General features: G+C 41.7%; 1 protein-coding gene across 1 annotated transcript in view; it reads right to left on the bottom strand.

Annotated features, from left to right (window-relative positions):
* The window catches only part of LOC143292258 (protocadherin Fat 4-like), a 36,790-nt gene extending 20,462 nt beyond the window's left edge, over positions 1 to 16,328 (bottom strand). The window contains exons 1-22 of the mRNA XM_076602446.1: positions 16,311 to 16,328; positions 14,904 to 15,032; positions 13,775 to 13,963; positions 13,133 to 13,273; positions 11,450 to 11,632; positions 10,993 to 11,121; positions 10,133 to 10,315; positions 9,622 to 9,756; positions 8,263 to 8,454; positions 7,845 to 7,967; positions 6,587 to 6,769; positions 6,085 to 6,207; positions 5,477 to 5,659; positions 5,008 to 5,130; positions 4,557 to 4,739; positions 3,922 to 4,044; positions 3,325 to 3,510; positions 2,551 to 2,679; positions 1,778 to 1,963; positions 1,311 to 1,442; positions 748 to 933; positions 171 to 293 (exon numbers count right to left, since the gene is read on the bottom strand). Of these exons, the coding sequence (XP_076458561.1) occupies positions 171 to 293; positions 748 to 933; positions 1,311 to 1,442; positions 1,778 to 1,963; positions 2,551 to 2,679; positions 3,325 to 3,510; positions 3,922 to 4,044; positions 4,557 to 4,739; positions 5,008 to 5,130; positions 5,477 to 5,659; positions 6,085 to 6,207; positions 6,587 to 6,769; positions 7,845 to 7,967; positions 8,263 to 8,454; positions 9,622 to 9,756; positions 10,133 to 10,315; positions 10,993 to 11,121; positions 11,450 to 11,632; positions 13,133 to 13,273; positions 13,775 to 13,963; positions 14,904 to 15,032; positions 16,311 to 16,328 (3,282 nt within the window). The remainder of the gene's footprint in view (positions 1 to 170; positions 294 to 747; positions 934 to 1,310; positions 1,443 to 1,777; positions 1,964 to 2,550; positions 2,680 to 3,324; positions 3,511 to 3,921; positions 4,045 to 4,556; positions 4,740 to 5,007; positions 5,131 to 5,476; positions 5,660 to 6,084; positions 6,208 to 6,586; positions 6,770 to 7,844; positions 7,968 to 8,262; positions 8,455 to 9,621; positions 9,757 to 10,132; positions 10,316 to 10,992; positions 11,122 to 11,449; positions 11,633 to 13,132; positions 13,274 to 13,774; positions 13,964 to 14,903; positions 15,033 to 16,310) is intronic.
* Between the last annotated feature and the right edge of the window lie 949 nt (positions 16,329 to 17,277).

The following is a 17,277-nucleotide window of genomic DNA, read 5'->3' as shown; positions in this document are numbered from 1 at the left end:
TGATTTTAACATTTTCTCCTGTTCCCACTGTAGCCACTCTTTATCCGTCTGTCTAAATATTACAGATAGAAACGTGGCTATGCATATCACCATCTTAACAATTTCATAAAGACCACCAAACCATCACCCATTTCACCAAAGTTCAGAAATAAATGAATGAAATCACATACCACATAAGACATGGACAGGTCCGTCTTGAGGTCACCGCGCACAGTAATGGCTCCAGTGTTCGGGTTCACAGCGAAGAAGGTGGGTGCCGGAGGCACTCCTACCACACTGTATACGATCTGACCCTGGGAACAAACAAGGTCTTGCATCAAATGTGAAGACATGTTTTGGTGTACATTGTCTACACAATAGTTCATACTTAAAACGTACATTTTCAAGGATTATTCGGTCAGTGCACACCTGTTTCACCACTCGCAATGACAGCCTCAAAACACTTTTGTTTTACTTGTCCCACCACAGGAAACTACACCAGTTGGGTTTTATCACACTAATAACTTTACAAAATATGTGGCAACTATAAAATGTGAAGCAGTAGTTCAGCTTTACAAATCAACTTTATTTCCTCTCCGTATGATTATTTCCGCCATGGTCACGATGCATTATCAGTGTCAACGACAATGATGATGACAAGTGGGACAGACAAAAATAATTACTGTTGTGGATATATCTGTACCAGTACAACAGGAGGATGGAAGTAATGATCACACCCATTATGACGATAACGCTGATTGGACCAACCTCCAGATCCTGATCCACAGCACGCACAGTCAGAACAGTGCTGTTGATACTGGCGTTCTCTGTGATGATGGCGCTGTACGGGGTGGACACGAACTCGGGTGCAAACTGGTCACGGGTGACTAGCACTGTGACGCCAGCAGTGGTGGTGCGGGCCGGACGACCGCTGTCAGTGGCTAGAACCGAGAACTGGAGCAAGAAAGTCAATGGGTGTGGTCATTAGAGTGCTATGGACATGGGTGCTTTGCTGATGAAGAAAGGACGGACAGACAGACATACACACACACACACACACACACACATATATATATATATATATATATATATATATATATAGCGAGAGAGAGAGAGGGGAGGCATGGAGTAAGACAGAGAGAGAGAGAGAGATCTGGGAATGAACTGGCAGAGGAAGACAGACAAAGAGGGAGAGAGAAAGAGAGAGAGAGAGAGAGAGAGAGAGAGAGAGAGAGAGAGAGAGAGAGAGAGAGAGAGAGAGAGAGAGAGAGGATCACAGAAAAAAAACTTCTAGAAGAAGAGGTGTATGAAGACATGAAAACAAAACGTACCGTGAACTGAGGATTAGTGGACTCCGTCAGAGGACGACGCAGGTAGATGACACCCTTGGTATTGTCAATATAGAAGAAGGACAAGGCAATGCTGTCGATACTGGCGCCAGTGATAGCATAGGAGACGGTATCCTGAAAAAAGGCGTACTGAGTGAAGGACATCGGAAGGTAAGATGCGCCAAAGGGAAAATAATACACAGCTGCATACAAACATGCAGAAAAGAAATAGTACAGTTGATGTGATGCAGCAATATTAACTGAACGAAACTACATTCTATAAATAAAATGAATAACATAAAATGGAAATTGGCTGAGCAAACAAACAGTAAATGGCGCTGCATTTACACAATTAAATATCATGAACTATGACTGAAAACTAATGAGCACTTACAAACGGGAAACCAGTGGCAAGGAGTGATAGCAATACAGAGGGAAGAATAAGAGACAGAGACGAATGTCTCTTTTACCCCAATGTCTGCATCAATCGCTGTAGCGTTGACAACCGCTTTGCCCAATGCGTAGCTCTCGTCCACTGTGGTGACGTAGTTGCTGCGTGTGAAAACAGGGGCGTTGAGGTTACGTGCCACAGCGATGGTGACGTCAGCTGTGTCCCTTTGTGTGGGCACGCTTGCGTCATAGGCAATCACCCGCAGCTGTGGGGACAGACAGTTGGCGTCAATATTTTGAAGCATGGATTGGAACATAGACACACAAATATACACACTCGCACCCAGTATTTTTCCCACTTTCATTCTCACATATAATGTACAGAAGCAGGCAAGTAATTAAATCCAAACTCATGCGTACACGCAAAGAGGCAGACATACTGTTACATTCCTCATTTTACAACCTCTCTCACTCTCCCCTACAAAATATGAACTAACACATAAGCATTTATGTTCCTTTGATATGGCACGCTAAATACGTTTTTAGAGGAATTACACCCCCCACATATCTATCTATACATATATAATTATATATATGTATATATAGAGATAGATAGCTAGATTGATAGACAGATATAGATTTATATTTAAAGACATATCAAGGTAAAGCCTAGAACTAAACATTGCTCTATGAAAATATTTTCAAAGGGGGGAGATTTTCTCATGAGGACAACAGGAAAATACTATCTCCCCCTGAAAGTGTATATGCGTATGTCTGTATATAAAACGATGTCTGTATTCTAGTAGCCTATTCTCACACAGTCACACCTGATGACAAGAACAAGCGGACTTACAGTGTAAAGGGTGCGAGCACGTTCATCGTTCTTCAGGTCCTGAATGATGTACACCGCTCCAGAATTGTAGTCCACCTGGAAGAAGCTCTGTGCCGGATACACACCAACTGTCTCGTACACCACCCTGTCCTGAAACCCACGCCATCACCACTCATTTCGTATGCATCAGAACATCAATTTGTTCCTTGAATCCTTCAGTAAATAGCATTTGTGCGACTGTTTTTGACTACCTGGCTCACATGCCTTGATGGGATCGCTTAACAAATGTCTTTAAGTGTTTTGAATGTGTGGGAACTTTCAAAGAATTTAATTACTCAGCAAAGAACCTCAAATAGACCAGATATTAAAAGTTAGATAGCATATGTGATACTAGAAATAAAATCACATTTACTTTGCAAGTGTGACAAGTTAGGTGCAACTAGTCGCGTAACCCACGCAAAGTTTTACTTGAAAGCGACTGTCTGGGCTTCAGGCATGAATATAAACAGAATTCATTTAACGAATATCTCAAATGGCTAGACAATTAGTAAGCTCTACTACCACAACCATAAATGCAACTACTACCACTAAAATCTGATTATAGGTTCTCGTCCAATAGCCGACACTTCCACAAAATTTCAGGAAAATCTGTCCAAATGTGTGTGTGTGTGTGTGTGTGTGTGTGTGTGTGTGTGTGTTAATCTCACTAACAGACAAGAAGCAAACTGACGTGAAAACATGACCTATTTGGCGGAGATAATAAAGCACATATTCTTCGCTTTCTTTCTCCCTCACCCTCAGATCTTGGTCTGTGGCAGAGACAGTGAAGATGGTCGCGTTGATGGAAGTGGTCTCGGGAATGGTGACGCGGTAGGGTTCGTCAGTAAAGACAGGTGGGAACTGGTTCCTGGACACTGTCACCTGCACCGTTGTGTCGTCGGTCCGCTCTGGCACGCGCTGGTCGGTGGCACGGATGGACAGCTGCACAACACGATACACCAGCCATCACTTTGGTGTTTACAAACGTCCTCCACCTCAATACAGAATATACTAATGAGACAAACAGATGAGAGACAGAGACAGAAACACTGACCAACAGACAGACAAAGCTAACACAAATACAGTCAAAATATAGCAATGCAGGCAGATGTAGACAGATAATTGTTCTACCTCATTTAAGACACCACTACCAAGTACATTAAGATGCAGAGTTCCGTTTCTTTACGATTTGTAAATAGAAAAATATGTGAAAATCACTTTCAAAAAGTTGTGTAGTTAAATATTTTACAAAAAGATTGAATGCAGCCTGTGTTTATTTGCCACTCTCTGATGCATGCCAATGCACACAAGAATTAACCCACAGAACGGATGTGGGATCCCTCAACCACTCACAGTGAAGAAAGTGGTGGTTGTGGTAGAGAGCGCCCTGGTCAAGAAGATGGCGCCAGTGTCGGGGTTCAGGTAGAAGTAGTCCAGAGCAGCCGCTTCTCCCAGAAGGTCATAGCGCACCTTGTCCTGAGTACACAGCAAGGCAGGTAGTGGTCAACAACAGAATGCTGGTCACCAGCACACACAACATTATACACGATTTCAGGAGTGTTTACGAGAGATATTTGTTGAGGGAACGTAGGAACAAAGACTGATGGAGAAGAAACGAGAAACAGACAGGTGGAGATACAGAGGCAGATGAACATATAAGCATGCACATATACGCATCCATATGAAAAGAGAGAGAGGTGGGGTGGGGGGGTGGGGGGGGAAGAGAGAGAGACAGAGAGAGAGAGACAGAGAGAGAGAAACCAGAAAATAGCATCATTTCATCATCTGTTTCAGAAACAAGTACAGTCTCCACACCCTGGTGGAAAAGCACGACTTCTATTTGCCTCTCTCTCCATATTAAAAACGCAGAAATATGCACTTATACAACACACATACATGCACGCACGCATACAGATACGTAACGCTCATACACACATGTACACTCACACACTCAAAGAAAAACTCTCTTTCTTCAGAAAACCCCTCACCCCATCAGCGTCAGTAGCCAACACGTTCTCCACGCTCTGACCAATCGGGAAACTCTCATCCAAGAACACGGAGTAAGGTTCGTTCTGGAAGATGGGCGGGTTGTCATTGCGCAACACGAAGATGGATACATCAGTTTCAGCCACCTGGGTGGGGAACGCCGAGTCGAAGGCCCTCACTCGGAGCTGTAACAAAAAGGAAACATCGGCTGGCGGACTGGTGATGATCACTAGTATGATAATGGCAGTTCTATGATTGCGATGCATTTATAAAAAAAAATCCCACAAAACATAAGCTTTTTATCATTGTATGGGGTATTCTGAATGCGATACTAAATTACGAATTAACCGGCACAAACAAAATGTAGTTCTGACAAATAGATATAAATAAATTATTAATAGACAATTCAAGTGGACTGACAACAAAAAGCCTAGAAACCCAGGAATTACTCACCAGGTAGTTTTGTGTAGTGTCCACCTTGAGGTCCACACGGGGTGAGATGACACCTGTGGTTGTGTTCAGCTGGAAGTAACTGGGAGCTGGTGCAACACCCACCACGTCATACAGCAAGGCACCCTGTTGAGTAAAAAGGAGAAGGTACAATGCTTCGTATGACAATTACGTGCAGGTGGTCTCGGTCATTTGTCTGCATCTATGTCTCTGGGGATATTTATATCTGTTCATCTCGGGATATTTTCTGTAAAGTGCTGCTGGTGGCTCGATTAAAGTATTCACTTGAATCCATACTTTGTGTAAGATGTTCGAATTCCACAGTGTCTCAATAAAAAAAACAAACTCGTAAACACAAACACACACACACTCTCTCTCACACACACACACACACACACACACACACACACACACACACACACACACACTCACACACACACACACACTCACACACACATACACATCAACTCACCTTCAGGTCTGAATCAAAAGCTGACACCCTATAGATGGAGGCCCCGACAGCTGCTCGTTCAGAAACGGTGAAGGTGTAAGGTGTGTTCTGGAAGCGAGGTGGCTGACTGCGGATTACGTTGATTGTCACTGTGGCGTTGGTCAGGCGAGCGTTGGACCGTTGGTCACTAGCTTGCACAATGCACTGAACAAAACATCAAACATCCGTACAGAAACTATTTCTCATGAAAATTACGGTATTATTTATACACAACACAATGTCCTTTGATCACAAAGTTATTGATAAGGAAGAACGAAGACTTGGCATTTTTAAACTTAAAATTTCAGACATAAAGTTTTGTGTTGCGATAAACGCAAGTAAAGAAATATCTATTTCAAGGCAGACGTCAGCATGTACAGTACACTGGCGGTATTTGCCACCCTTTCTCTCTTATTCTGTCTGAAAGTAATCCAGTACAGTGAAGACCCAATAAATAAGTGTGCCAAATCAAACCAAAGTGAAAAAAATCCAACCACCCTGACCAACTATCACCCCACTAACCTGCTGCAAAAACGCTTACCGAGAAACTGAACTGAACAAGACAGTGCTCATGGACCAGCTGTACTTACCACATACTGATTTGTGGGGTTGGCAAACAGAGATTTACGCAGGTTGATGGCGCCTGTGTCCGGTGAGATGTAGAAGTACTCCAGGCACTCTCCAATGTTCAACAAGCGGTAAGATGGTATATCCTGAAATAGCAGTCCAGCAATAATGTTAACAGAAAGAAAAGCAGTGAGACAGTGTATCCTGAAATAGCAGTTCAGGAATAATGTTAACAGAAATAAAAACAGTAAGACGGTATATCCTAGAATAACAGTCCAGGAATAATGCTAACGATAGTGAGAGCCGTTAAGACAGTGTATCCTCAAATAGCACCTTATGAATAATGTTAAGAAAAATAAGGAAATGAAGCATACTGGCTTCGACTAAGTTAATGAGATCTTCAAGACTGGTCTGCCATAGTTTCACATATAATGTTTCTGTGACTGATCAACATGTCTCCTTCAGATATATGTATGTTTAAAGTAGATCTCATTACACTATATGTTTCTGACGTAGTCTGCTCACCCCATCCTGATCTACGGCAGTCACCACCAGAAGCTGAGCTCCTGCTGGCTCGTACTCGGCCACATTTTCCACATAGCCGGCTTGCACAAACTGCGGGCCGCTGGGGTTACGGATGACGGTGATGAAGACGTTGGCGACAGCCACATTGTTGGGGTAGAAAGTGTCGATGGCCTCCAGGCGGAGCTGTAGGTGTGGATTATACAATGGGTGTTTAGACCGTGGATGTAAGTTTGAAAGGAATACATATCTTCTTTACGTCCATTTCACACAACGGGTATTAAGGACATGGATGTAAATTTTAAAGAATAAAGACATTCTTTCTGTGTTTACACAACGGGTATTTAGGTCGTGGATGTAAATTTAAAAGAATAAATACATTCTTTCTGTCCATGTTTACACAACGGGTATTTAGGCCCTGGATATAGGTTTAAAAGAAATATGGAACTTTCTGTCCATTTTCGCACGACAGGTATCTAGGCCCTGGATGCAAATTTGAAAGGAATAAGAACTTCTTTCAGTTCATTTTACACAACGGGTATTTAGACAATAGTTGTAAATAAAAAAAAACCCATCTCTTTCTGTCCATTTTTACACAACTGGTTTTAGGCCATGGGTGTAGGTTTAAAAAGAATACAGAACTTCTTTCTGTCTATTTTACACAACAGGTATTCAGGCAATAGTTGTAAAAAAAAAACCCACAAAAAAATCTGTTTCTTTCCATTCCACAGAATGGGTATTAAGATGATGGATGCAAATTTAAAAGGAATAAACAACGTCTTTCAGTCCATTTCACACGACGGTATTTAGGCCATGAATGTAAATTCAAAATAAATGATTTTCTTTTTTGGGTATTTAGGCCGCACTTGCAAATCTAAAAATAACATAGCATCTTTTTTATCTCCGTTTTACATAACGGGTATTTGGGCCATGGGTGTAAATTTAAAGGAATAAAACATGTCATTCTGTCCCTTATTCTGTCACTGTCACTGTATTTAGGTGGTGGGTGTAAATTTCAAAGGAATAAAACATTTCTTTCTGTTCCTTTTCAATTTGAAATGTGCACTGTAAATAGACTTAAAAGATAACAAATGAAAGAAAAACACAAAAAGCCCACCAAGACAAGGATGAAATAAATATAAATGTAACAAACATGTATCAAAGAAACAGACTTAAACATGTATTTATTAAATATCGTGAGTGTTAAGAGACGCTGTTGCGGTTTACACCCAAAGCACTCACAAAGACAGGAACCACTCACTGTGTAGGTGATGAGGCTGTCCTGGGTCAAGGGATTCCTAACGAAGATGCCACCATTGACGTTGTCGATGGAGAAGAAGGCCAAAGCGGACCCGTCACCCACTGCTGTGTACGAGATGCGCTCCTGTGCAAAAATGAACACGCTGTGAAACATCAAGTCCCATTACTTTTCATTGGTACATAAGTTTCATTGCATAAAACCTATAGCTTAAAAATGCATTAGACTTATTCATCACCTAGTGTACTTTTTCTGTTAACTGTGGAGTCTGTTCAATCTGAGTTTTTTCTGTGAATTATGGGGACTGTTCATGCATAACCAATGTTTCCCCCAAAACGCCCAAAAGGGCGGAAAGGGTTATACCTTTGTAACTCTCTGGATCACCTGAATCTTTAAACCAACACCCACAACCAGCACGCACCTGCAGATCCCGGTCAGTGGCAGTGACGGTGATGATAGGCAGGGTGGAGTTGACCTGAGAGGTCTCCGAGATGGTGACACGGTAGTCCTGCAGGGAAAACTGCGGGGCAAACTGGTCGCGGATGATGTTAATCTGCACTGAAGCCGTGTCCTGACGTTCCGGGTAAGACTGGTCACGAGCTCGCACTGTGAACTGAAAAATGTAAGACCATTAGATATAATCTGAACAACATTAATGATCTGTGAATTGAGACCAGTAACCAGCTACTAATGGGTCACCTGAGTGATCAGTATCGGAAGACAGATCGACAATTTTAACGAAGTGAATTGAGGAAAGTATAAATTAACTGCAGGATCGTGTGAAATGGTGAGCCGAAAAATTAAAATGAGGAATGAAAGAGAAAATGACTTACTGACAATGTCACGTGAGATCTATTGTGTTTCACGATGTTCAGTGAGTTTCATTGGGTGGGAAGGGGTGGGGGCTTTCGCTGAGACCAACAGTCGTCCTTATTTTCCTTTCCCATGCCATCGCTGACAGGGAGGGAGAGAAGAGAGTGGGGGAATGCTGTTGTTCAATTTTCGTCACAAGTGACTTTTTTGTTTTCTGTTTAGTCATGGTGTACCAATTCTGTTGCATCTTTTTAACTTTACTACTGTTATACTGTCAAAACATAATATAATGAATAAACACGACCAATATTATCTTCATAATATTTGTTTCAAATACTGCTATTATACTGGCCTATGATAAGTTCCGTTCAAATGATTATGTTCAATTATGCAGAAAGCGACAGGCATAATTCAAGACTGGGGTATGATCCATGACTGATTCCAAGAAAACATTAATCTTTAATGTTGAATTCATATCTGACACATGTATCGAGATTTATGTCATGCACAGCGTCATGACAAAGATGGTGGTTCGGATCGGTTTCTGTTACACTTGCGGATGCTGAGGTTAACCAAAGTTAAAGTTTACCCTCAACCCCCTCACCACCACCCAAACACACACAGAAGCATGAGACAGACAAGCGAACGTACAGATAAGTAAAAAAGAGTCATAACTTATACTACACATGTGAGTCAGAAAGCTCACACTATCTTGAAACCTTCGATGCTAATTCCTCTGCAAATGCGATTTTGTGCTTTGTGCTTTTAGTTTTATAAACTGGATTTACTACAGCAATCACGCATGATGAATCTACAAAGGACTAGGGACTGATTAAGCAAAGTACCTCTGAGTGTTTGCCTACCACACACAGACATGTTGACAGGATGATAGTTTGAAAAAAAGATCAAATAGAAATACACGAACACACACACACACACACACACACACACACACACACACACTTACAGTGTACTGGTTCTGGCTGCTGGTCCTGAGATCGTTGCGGACAAAGATAACACCAGAACTGGGATTTAGGTAGAAGAAGTTTGAAGCGCTGGTTCCAGCCTGGGATGTGCTGTCGATTTCGTACAGAGGAACATCCTGGGCAACACATATACCTCTCAATGTACTATAATTATACATCAAAGGAAGAGACCTTCAATTTGTCGGTGTTTATCACCTATGTAGCAAACGCGAATAAACATGCTATGAATTCTATGAAAAAAATACCAGTTAACGTTAGAAAAACCGGGTAGTGCCTATCAAACAGTAAGAAACAAAACAATGGCATACACGAATATGGTCAAATCAAAAGTGAGACAGGGAGAGTTGGAAAAAAAGTGTTTGTCGACTTGTTTGAGTGAGTAACACATAGAAAATAGAACAGCAAATAAAAGCATCTGCTACGGCATCATTGTTGGCCCCCAGTCCTTCCCCACTGAAACACCCCAACAAACACGCACAGGACACTACTTACACCGTCAGCATCGTCAGCAGACACTTGCAGCACCAAGGTGCCTTGGGCGACGGACTCAGCGATGGTGGCGGTGTAGAAGTTCCGACTAAACACTGGAGGACTGGGGTTCCTGATGACGTCGATCAACACGTTCTCCTCCACTCTCACTTCCGGACGCAGAACCTCGTACGCCTCCACGCGCAGCTGAGAGACAGAGAGTGTAACAAACGTCATGAATACATTCCATGGAAGGGCAAAGAGATATGTAATGAATATGAAGAGTGTGAGAAACGTAGTTAATACGTTCAATGCACGGATAACAGAAAGAGAGCGAACAAGAATAAAGGGTGTCAACACGTCATGAATACATTCTATGCACGGTTAACAGAAAGAGAGGAGAAAGAATGTGACAAACATTATGAATATATTCCATGCACGGCTAACAGAATAAGAATGGGGACAAAGGACTTGACTAAAGTCTTGGAACACGTTCCATGACAAAGATACCCCATGTGCAGATGAAAGAGATAAAACACAAAAAAGCACACACGGGAAAACTGAATATGCAGAACAGAAATAGCTGACACAAAATGATGGCACAAAATCCAGACCGTTTCTCAGTTGTGGTTATAATAAGGTATGAAATCAACCTTAATTTAGGAAGTGCTAATCTTGTGAATGGTGAGAGACAAAAGGCCGAAGGTATGGGGAGGGAGCTGGCTTAGCAGAAAGAGAAGCAGTGTGTGTGAAATGGACGGAAAAATTACATCATTCTTGGATTATTAATAGGAACATTGTCATGAATGTATTATTTAAAGTAAAAAAAAAAATTACAAAGAAAAGGAAAGGAATAGGAGAAGCAACGCAAACAAATCCCTTACCACGTAGAGCAGGGAAGCATAGACGTCCGTGTCAAAGCTCTGCACCAGAGTGATGTCACCTGTCACGGTGTTGAGGCTGAAGTAAAGAGTGCCCGGGAAGTAGCCAATCAGGTTGTAACGAACAGGGCTCTGAGAGATAAACACAAATATGCAACCGCAAATGACTTGTGACATCATATCACAAGAAAAACAGAACAATCAAAAAAGCACAGCAGTATACTTATGAAAATAATAACCATGTCAAGGAAAAAACAATTAACAATCAAGAACAAAAGCAAAGCGAAAAAGAAACTACTGTTTTACTGGTAAAACTTTCACAAAAGATTTCTCAAATATTCAGTAAAACGATCATTGCTGTATGATTAATATTAACCACGATTGTTATCACTTTCAAGAAGATTTTGAAGTATAAATATATTCTAAACATAACGAATCACGTTGATCTGTTATGACTCACCGTTCCGTCGGGATCGACAGCGGAAACCCTGTAAATAGTGCTGTTGATGGCACGGTTGACGTCCACACTGGTGCGGTAGGGGATGTTCTGGAACACCGGCGGGTTGTCGGTGATGCGCGTGATGATCACGCGCACGCTGGCCAAATTGCTGCGACCTCGGTTATCCTCGGCTCTTACCGTCAGCTAGAGAAAAAAAAAATTTGTTACTTTTACGCTATAAATCATTCCTGTTACATATATGTATAAATTCACACTCCATGAGCAAACAGTTGAACGCTTAGGCTACAAATAACACTATCATTCAACATGTACATACTCATATTTATGTTTATTCCTGTATAAACAAATACATTCCTGCATAAGCAATCAAACTCAAGATGGTTTAGTGACAATTTTATAAATTTACAGATTCAGTATTGTTCGTATTCATTTCAACTTTATTTTTTGTTGTTTTACTTTGCGCATCTGAGAGTGTGCACATATCTATACGTCACTGAAAACAATGATACAAAAAACAAGTAGAGCTTAAAAGCTCTCAAACCATAAAAATGACCTGCAAAGCTGCTTTCATTCAAAAGAAAACGTGAAGAGAGGAGAAACGGACGTGAATTCTTCTTCTGTACTACAAAGAGAGATTACCTTTTCAATATTAAGAGAACACGCCGTTTCTTACGTGTTACACAGGGATACACACACACACACACACACACATATATATATATATATATATATATATACACACACACACACATATATATATCTATATATATATATATATAGATAGATAGATAGATAGATAGATAGATAAATAGGAAGACTTCCAGACACTGTCACTATTTTACATACGAAAGGGGAAGATGAATCTGAACTCAGTCTAACTAACTTTCAGTATTAACAATTGATTAACGCCAGGTTGGCAGCAGTTGGAAGGATGAATAGAGTTTAAAAAATAATGGTTTAGCATGTACTCATGTCAGTTGTTTTCTTCGTTCAAAGGGTTCATAGTTTGTTAACAAACAAAACAAGCAACAGCTGACCAGCACTAAGGAAAGCTCAACGGGATTGCGTTTTACCTCCTAGCCGTAAACTAGACAGAAGAGCGAATGCCCACAACTCGGTATGGACCTCTTTTTTGTTATGTCCCTCAAGTAACACAACAATCACTGAAGGCAAATAACAGTATTTCAGAATAAAAACAGTTGTCTAAAGTTTATCTGAAAATCTATCGATGGAAAATTCCGGATACGGCCTACTGGGGCAAGTAAGTAGGGTTTATCCACAATGGACCTAAAGCACTCTTATAAAAACAAACAAACAACAAAAAACGAAGACCAATAACTGTACACCACAAAAGCCAGAGGGGATATGTGTAGTCTATGTAGGAGAACACATGTGAAATAAAAACAACAATCGTTTTTTCGGGTCTTAAAAACTTGTATTATTGTAATATCTTTTTAATTCTTACATTTCATCATCTGTGGTGGCTGCTTCCCTCAACCTTGCGAAACCAAGGACTCAAAGACAGCATGGTTTTACCACATCTCTCTCTCTCTCTCTCTGTCTCTCTTTATATAATATATATACAACCATGGTCTTTAAGTCTTGGTAAGGGACGTACCTAAACATGATGTGTGAATTATTTTTGTTTTCCTTTTTATCTCTCCCGAAAAACCTCAAGCTTACCGTGTACAGGTTGAGCGGGGCCTCTGTCAGGGGTCGGCGGGTTCGGATCTCGCCAGTCTCCCGATCCAGGAAGAAGTAGAGAGTGGCGTTGATGGAGGTGGACTGTGCTGTAGACTCCAGCAGTGTGAAGGTCACCACGTCCTGTGTGGAAAAGACACCGGTTATCTTGCTGCGCAAAAGATGTGTTCATATGTTTGTACAAAAATTGTATATATATATATATATATATATATATATATATATAGATATATATATATATATAGATATATATATGTGTGTGAATCACTGTCCGTAAGTCTTTCGTATATGAATTTGTCCGAACGTAGTGACACCTTGAGTAACTGAACTGAACAGAACTTTGCCTGTTAGTGTAGAAGGTGCGAATGGCAGGGGAGGGGATGTGGTCTGCACGTGCACATATCCATGAACGGTGTGTGTGTGTGTGTGTGTGTGTGTGTGTGTGCGCGTGAGTGTGTATGTGTGTGTGTGCGTGTGTGTGTGCATGTATTTGGGTGTGTATTGTGTGAGTGAGAGAAAGAGAGAGAGAGAGGGGGGGGGGGATAGAGAAAGAGAGAGATAGAAGACAAAAAAGGGGCAAGGCTGCAAAAATAGTAACATAGTCTGTCCGTTCTGTGCACTGACCCCATCATCTCTGTCGATGGCAGTAACGGTCTGCACAACCGTCCCAAGGGCGATTTGCTCAGACACGGTCACTTGGTAGGTGGCCGAGGGCTGGAAGATGGGGCCGTTCTCATTTCGCACCACCTCGATGGTCACTTCAGCCGTTGCCCGAGTGCTGGCGTAAGCGTTGTCGTAGGCCACGCATCTCAGCTGTTATAAAAAAAAAATGTACGTTTTAATGCACGTTTCTTACCACAGTGTATCGCTTTGTATTCTTTCTGTGCTGAGTTGTGGCATTGTTTAGAAGTTTGCGCATTGATTAGTTGATGTTTTCACTCATATTTCAATTTAGTCTGACTGACTTCGGAATGTATACATATATTTTGCGGTTATGAGAGTGATGAAGTTGGGAATATTATCAATATCAGTTGAAATATTGCACACACACACACGATCACATAATGATAAAAGCCTGTTTTCAAATGAGTTCTTGTGTCTATCGCCTATCTTTTGTCGGTCTCGCTCTCTGCCTTGTATCTCCTCTCCTTATAAGAGAATGAGGCAAAGAACGTGCAATGCAAGCATGCATGTGTGGTTGTTATGACATTAGCGAAGAATTTTGCTCTGTCCGCCTATGGTATCTGAAATGTCTGCTGTCTCGTGCTGGAACACTTGAAATCATAGATCTTTTTGTGAGGGGCTAAAACTGATTTGTTTCTTTCATTGACAGAATGAAAGAAGAAAGGAGAACTGGTTGTGATGTGGGTGAATGGAAAACATTGAGACGAGTTGTATACTTTTTCAAATATTGGCCATTTTGGGAGTTTGCAATGGCGGTGCAAAGATTTGAGGAAGACAGTCGCTATTTGAAATAGGGAACGGTATATTTGTCGATGATTTATAGAATGGGAAGTTAAGAATATTGTAAGCGCAACAACAACTACGTAGAAAATGGAAATCAAGGGTTTAGTGGAATAAACAAGATATACTGATTCAAACCAAGGGTAACTGGCTGACTGTAATTGGGGGAATGTGTAATAAAATTAATCTAAACACACATACACTCACTCTCACATTCATTCCCTGCTTATGTCCACCTCTTTTCCCCTCTCTTCTTCTCACCCCACTTTGTCTATCCAATGGAACTCACAGTGTATGATGTGATCAACAAAGCATCATTCTTGAGATCAGTTGTGACCGTGATGGCTCCACTGACAGGGTCGACAGCAAAGAAGGTCGTGGCTGGATACACACCAATGGCTTCATAACGGATCTCACCCTGCAACGCATATCAGGAATCCATGCATTCAGAATAAATTGCTATAGTAACTATGTTTAACAATCATATGCTTTCACACGTGTGTTTGTGTAATTATGGTTAATAACGAAACAAAGATATCTTTCAAGATTTCAAATAACTGTGACACAGTTGTTGTTGCTCTTGCAAGAAACATCCAACTGCTTCCTGGACATTCAAAACTGGATGACTCGAAATAAGTTACAATTGAACGCGGACAAAACTGAAGCAATGATCATAGGAACTAAACAAAAACTGTCTTCCATCACAATTGACACAATCAAACTGGCAGTACATCCATCCCTCTTTCCACGTCAGTCAGGAACCTCGGTGTTGTCCTTGACAATACACTGTCCATGCAAAAATTTATCAGTCAGACATGTCAGTCCTGCTACTGTCAACTGCGACACATCAGTGCCGTCCGGAAATATCTGTCCACTGATGCAACATCTAGACTTGTCGTTTCTCTCATTCTCTCTCGCCTTGACTACTGTAACTCTCTATTGTCTGGTATGCCTGCTTCATCCATTCAGTCCCTTCAGCGCATACAAAACTCTGCTGCCCGACTCGTCCTCAGAAAGAAAAGATCTGAGCACATCACTCCTCTTTTACAACATCTCCACTGGCTCCCTGTCTCACACCGAATAAAGTACAAGATCAGCACTCTATGTTATAGATGCATTCACAAAACTGCCCCTTCCTATCTCTGCGGCTGCCTTCACCTCTACACTCCATCTCGCTCACTACGATCGGCCTCGGATCCACTCTGTTTACGCATACCCAGATCCAAACACTCGACTGTTGGCCGCCGTTCTTTCTCTGTTTCTGGACCTTGCGATTGGAATGAACTTCCTTTTTCGCTTCGTCAAGTCTCCACACTCAGCTCTTTCAAGTCTGGCCTTAAAACCCGCCTCTTCCCAAAATAGCCTCCCTTGCCTGCCCTTCCTTGTCTTTAGTTTCTACAGTATTAGAGTTATGCATGCGTGTGAATGACTGGTGCGAAAGCGCTTTGATTTGTCTCTGCACAAGATCCAGCGCTATATAAATACCATTATTATTATTATTACACAATAATCGTCACGGTTTTTCGTTATGGCGGGTCATCAGTCTCTTGGTTCCTTCACAATTATCATCTGCATCCCAAAGGCAAACTCATGAACAAATCCATAACCAAGCCACATTTCTTGCCCCAAACTAAGGTCAAGAACTAAACTTTTGGGAACTCATCAGCAGATCAGCACCATATATACTCAAGCTAACGTGAGCCCTCAGGGCCATAGGTTGGTCGAAACCAGTCAGACCTGAATCCTTCTAAGGATATAAACAAAAGTACATCTACCAGACGAAACAGACATAGCGTCAACTCCTTAAAGCTCTTCAGAGCCAACCAACTCACCACAAGATCTGTATCCTGAGCGAAGACGTTGAAGATGCTGCTGCCCACAGGCCGTGTCTCCGTGATTTGGACGAAGTAGGGGGTGTTGACGAAGAAGGGCACATTGTTGTCTCTGGACACTGTGATGATCACCTGGGAGGTGGCAGTGCGCTCTGGGATTCGCTGATCTGAGGCCGTCACCAGTAGCTAGGAAAAGGAAAGTCCCAAACATCGTTTTCAAAATTTCTTTCTCTCACACACAGAGAAAAAGCGAGAGAGATGTATCAATTGTCGTGCTACACAATAATCTTACATCTACGAAATCACAGTAAAGATCAGATTGTACAGCAGAAAAAAACGCACCTGTGACACGACACTGATCCACTAGTCAATTCAATATTGAATCTAGCTGGCCATGACAATTACAAAACCAATACTTCCATTTTGTTTCTGTTTCTAGTTGAAGCAACAGATATCTTAAGCTGATTCCAGTATAGAGCTTCCTTAAAAAGCCACAAACAGACCCATATTTTTTATACGACGGCACATAACAACTACTGTGGAGATGAGAGAGCAGAAAACTCACGGTGAATCTGGAGATGCTGTTGCTGGTTAGCAGCTGGCGCAAGGTGATGATACCATTGTCAGGGTTGATGTAGAACTGGTCCTGGTTGTTGGCGTTGGCGATGGAATAACGCAGCACGTCCTGCACAAACACGACGACAATATTGTTTGAATTGGGCCAGTCTGGTGACGTACATTTGACGTTCAACCCAGCGTAGGATTTGGGAGCTGGGTTTGGCTTGGTTGCAAGTCTCAATTGTAATTAGACATCAAGACACAAAACGTGAT

Source organism: Babylonia areolata, chromosome 18, assembly GCF_041734735.1.
Source record: "Babylonia areolata isolate BAREFJ2019XMU chromosome 18, ASM4173473v1, whole genome shotgun sequence".
In the NCBI taxonomy this organism is placed as follows: domain Eukaryota; kingdom Metazoa; phylum Mollusca; class Gastropoda; order Neogastropoda; family Buccinidae; genus Babylonia; species Babylonia areolata.
Note: the sequence above shows the minus strand (reverse complement) of the source record. Positions and strands in the feature narration are given on the sequence as shown.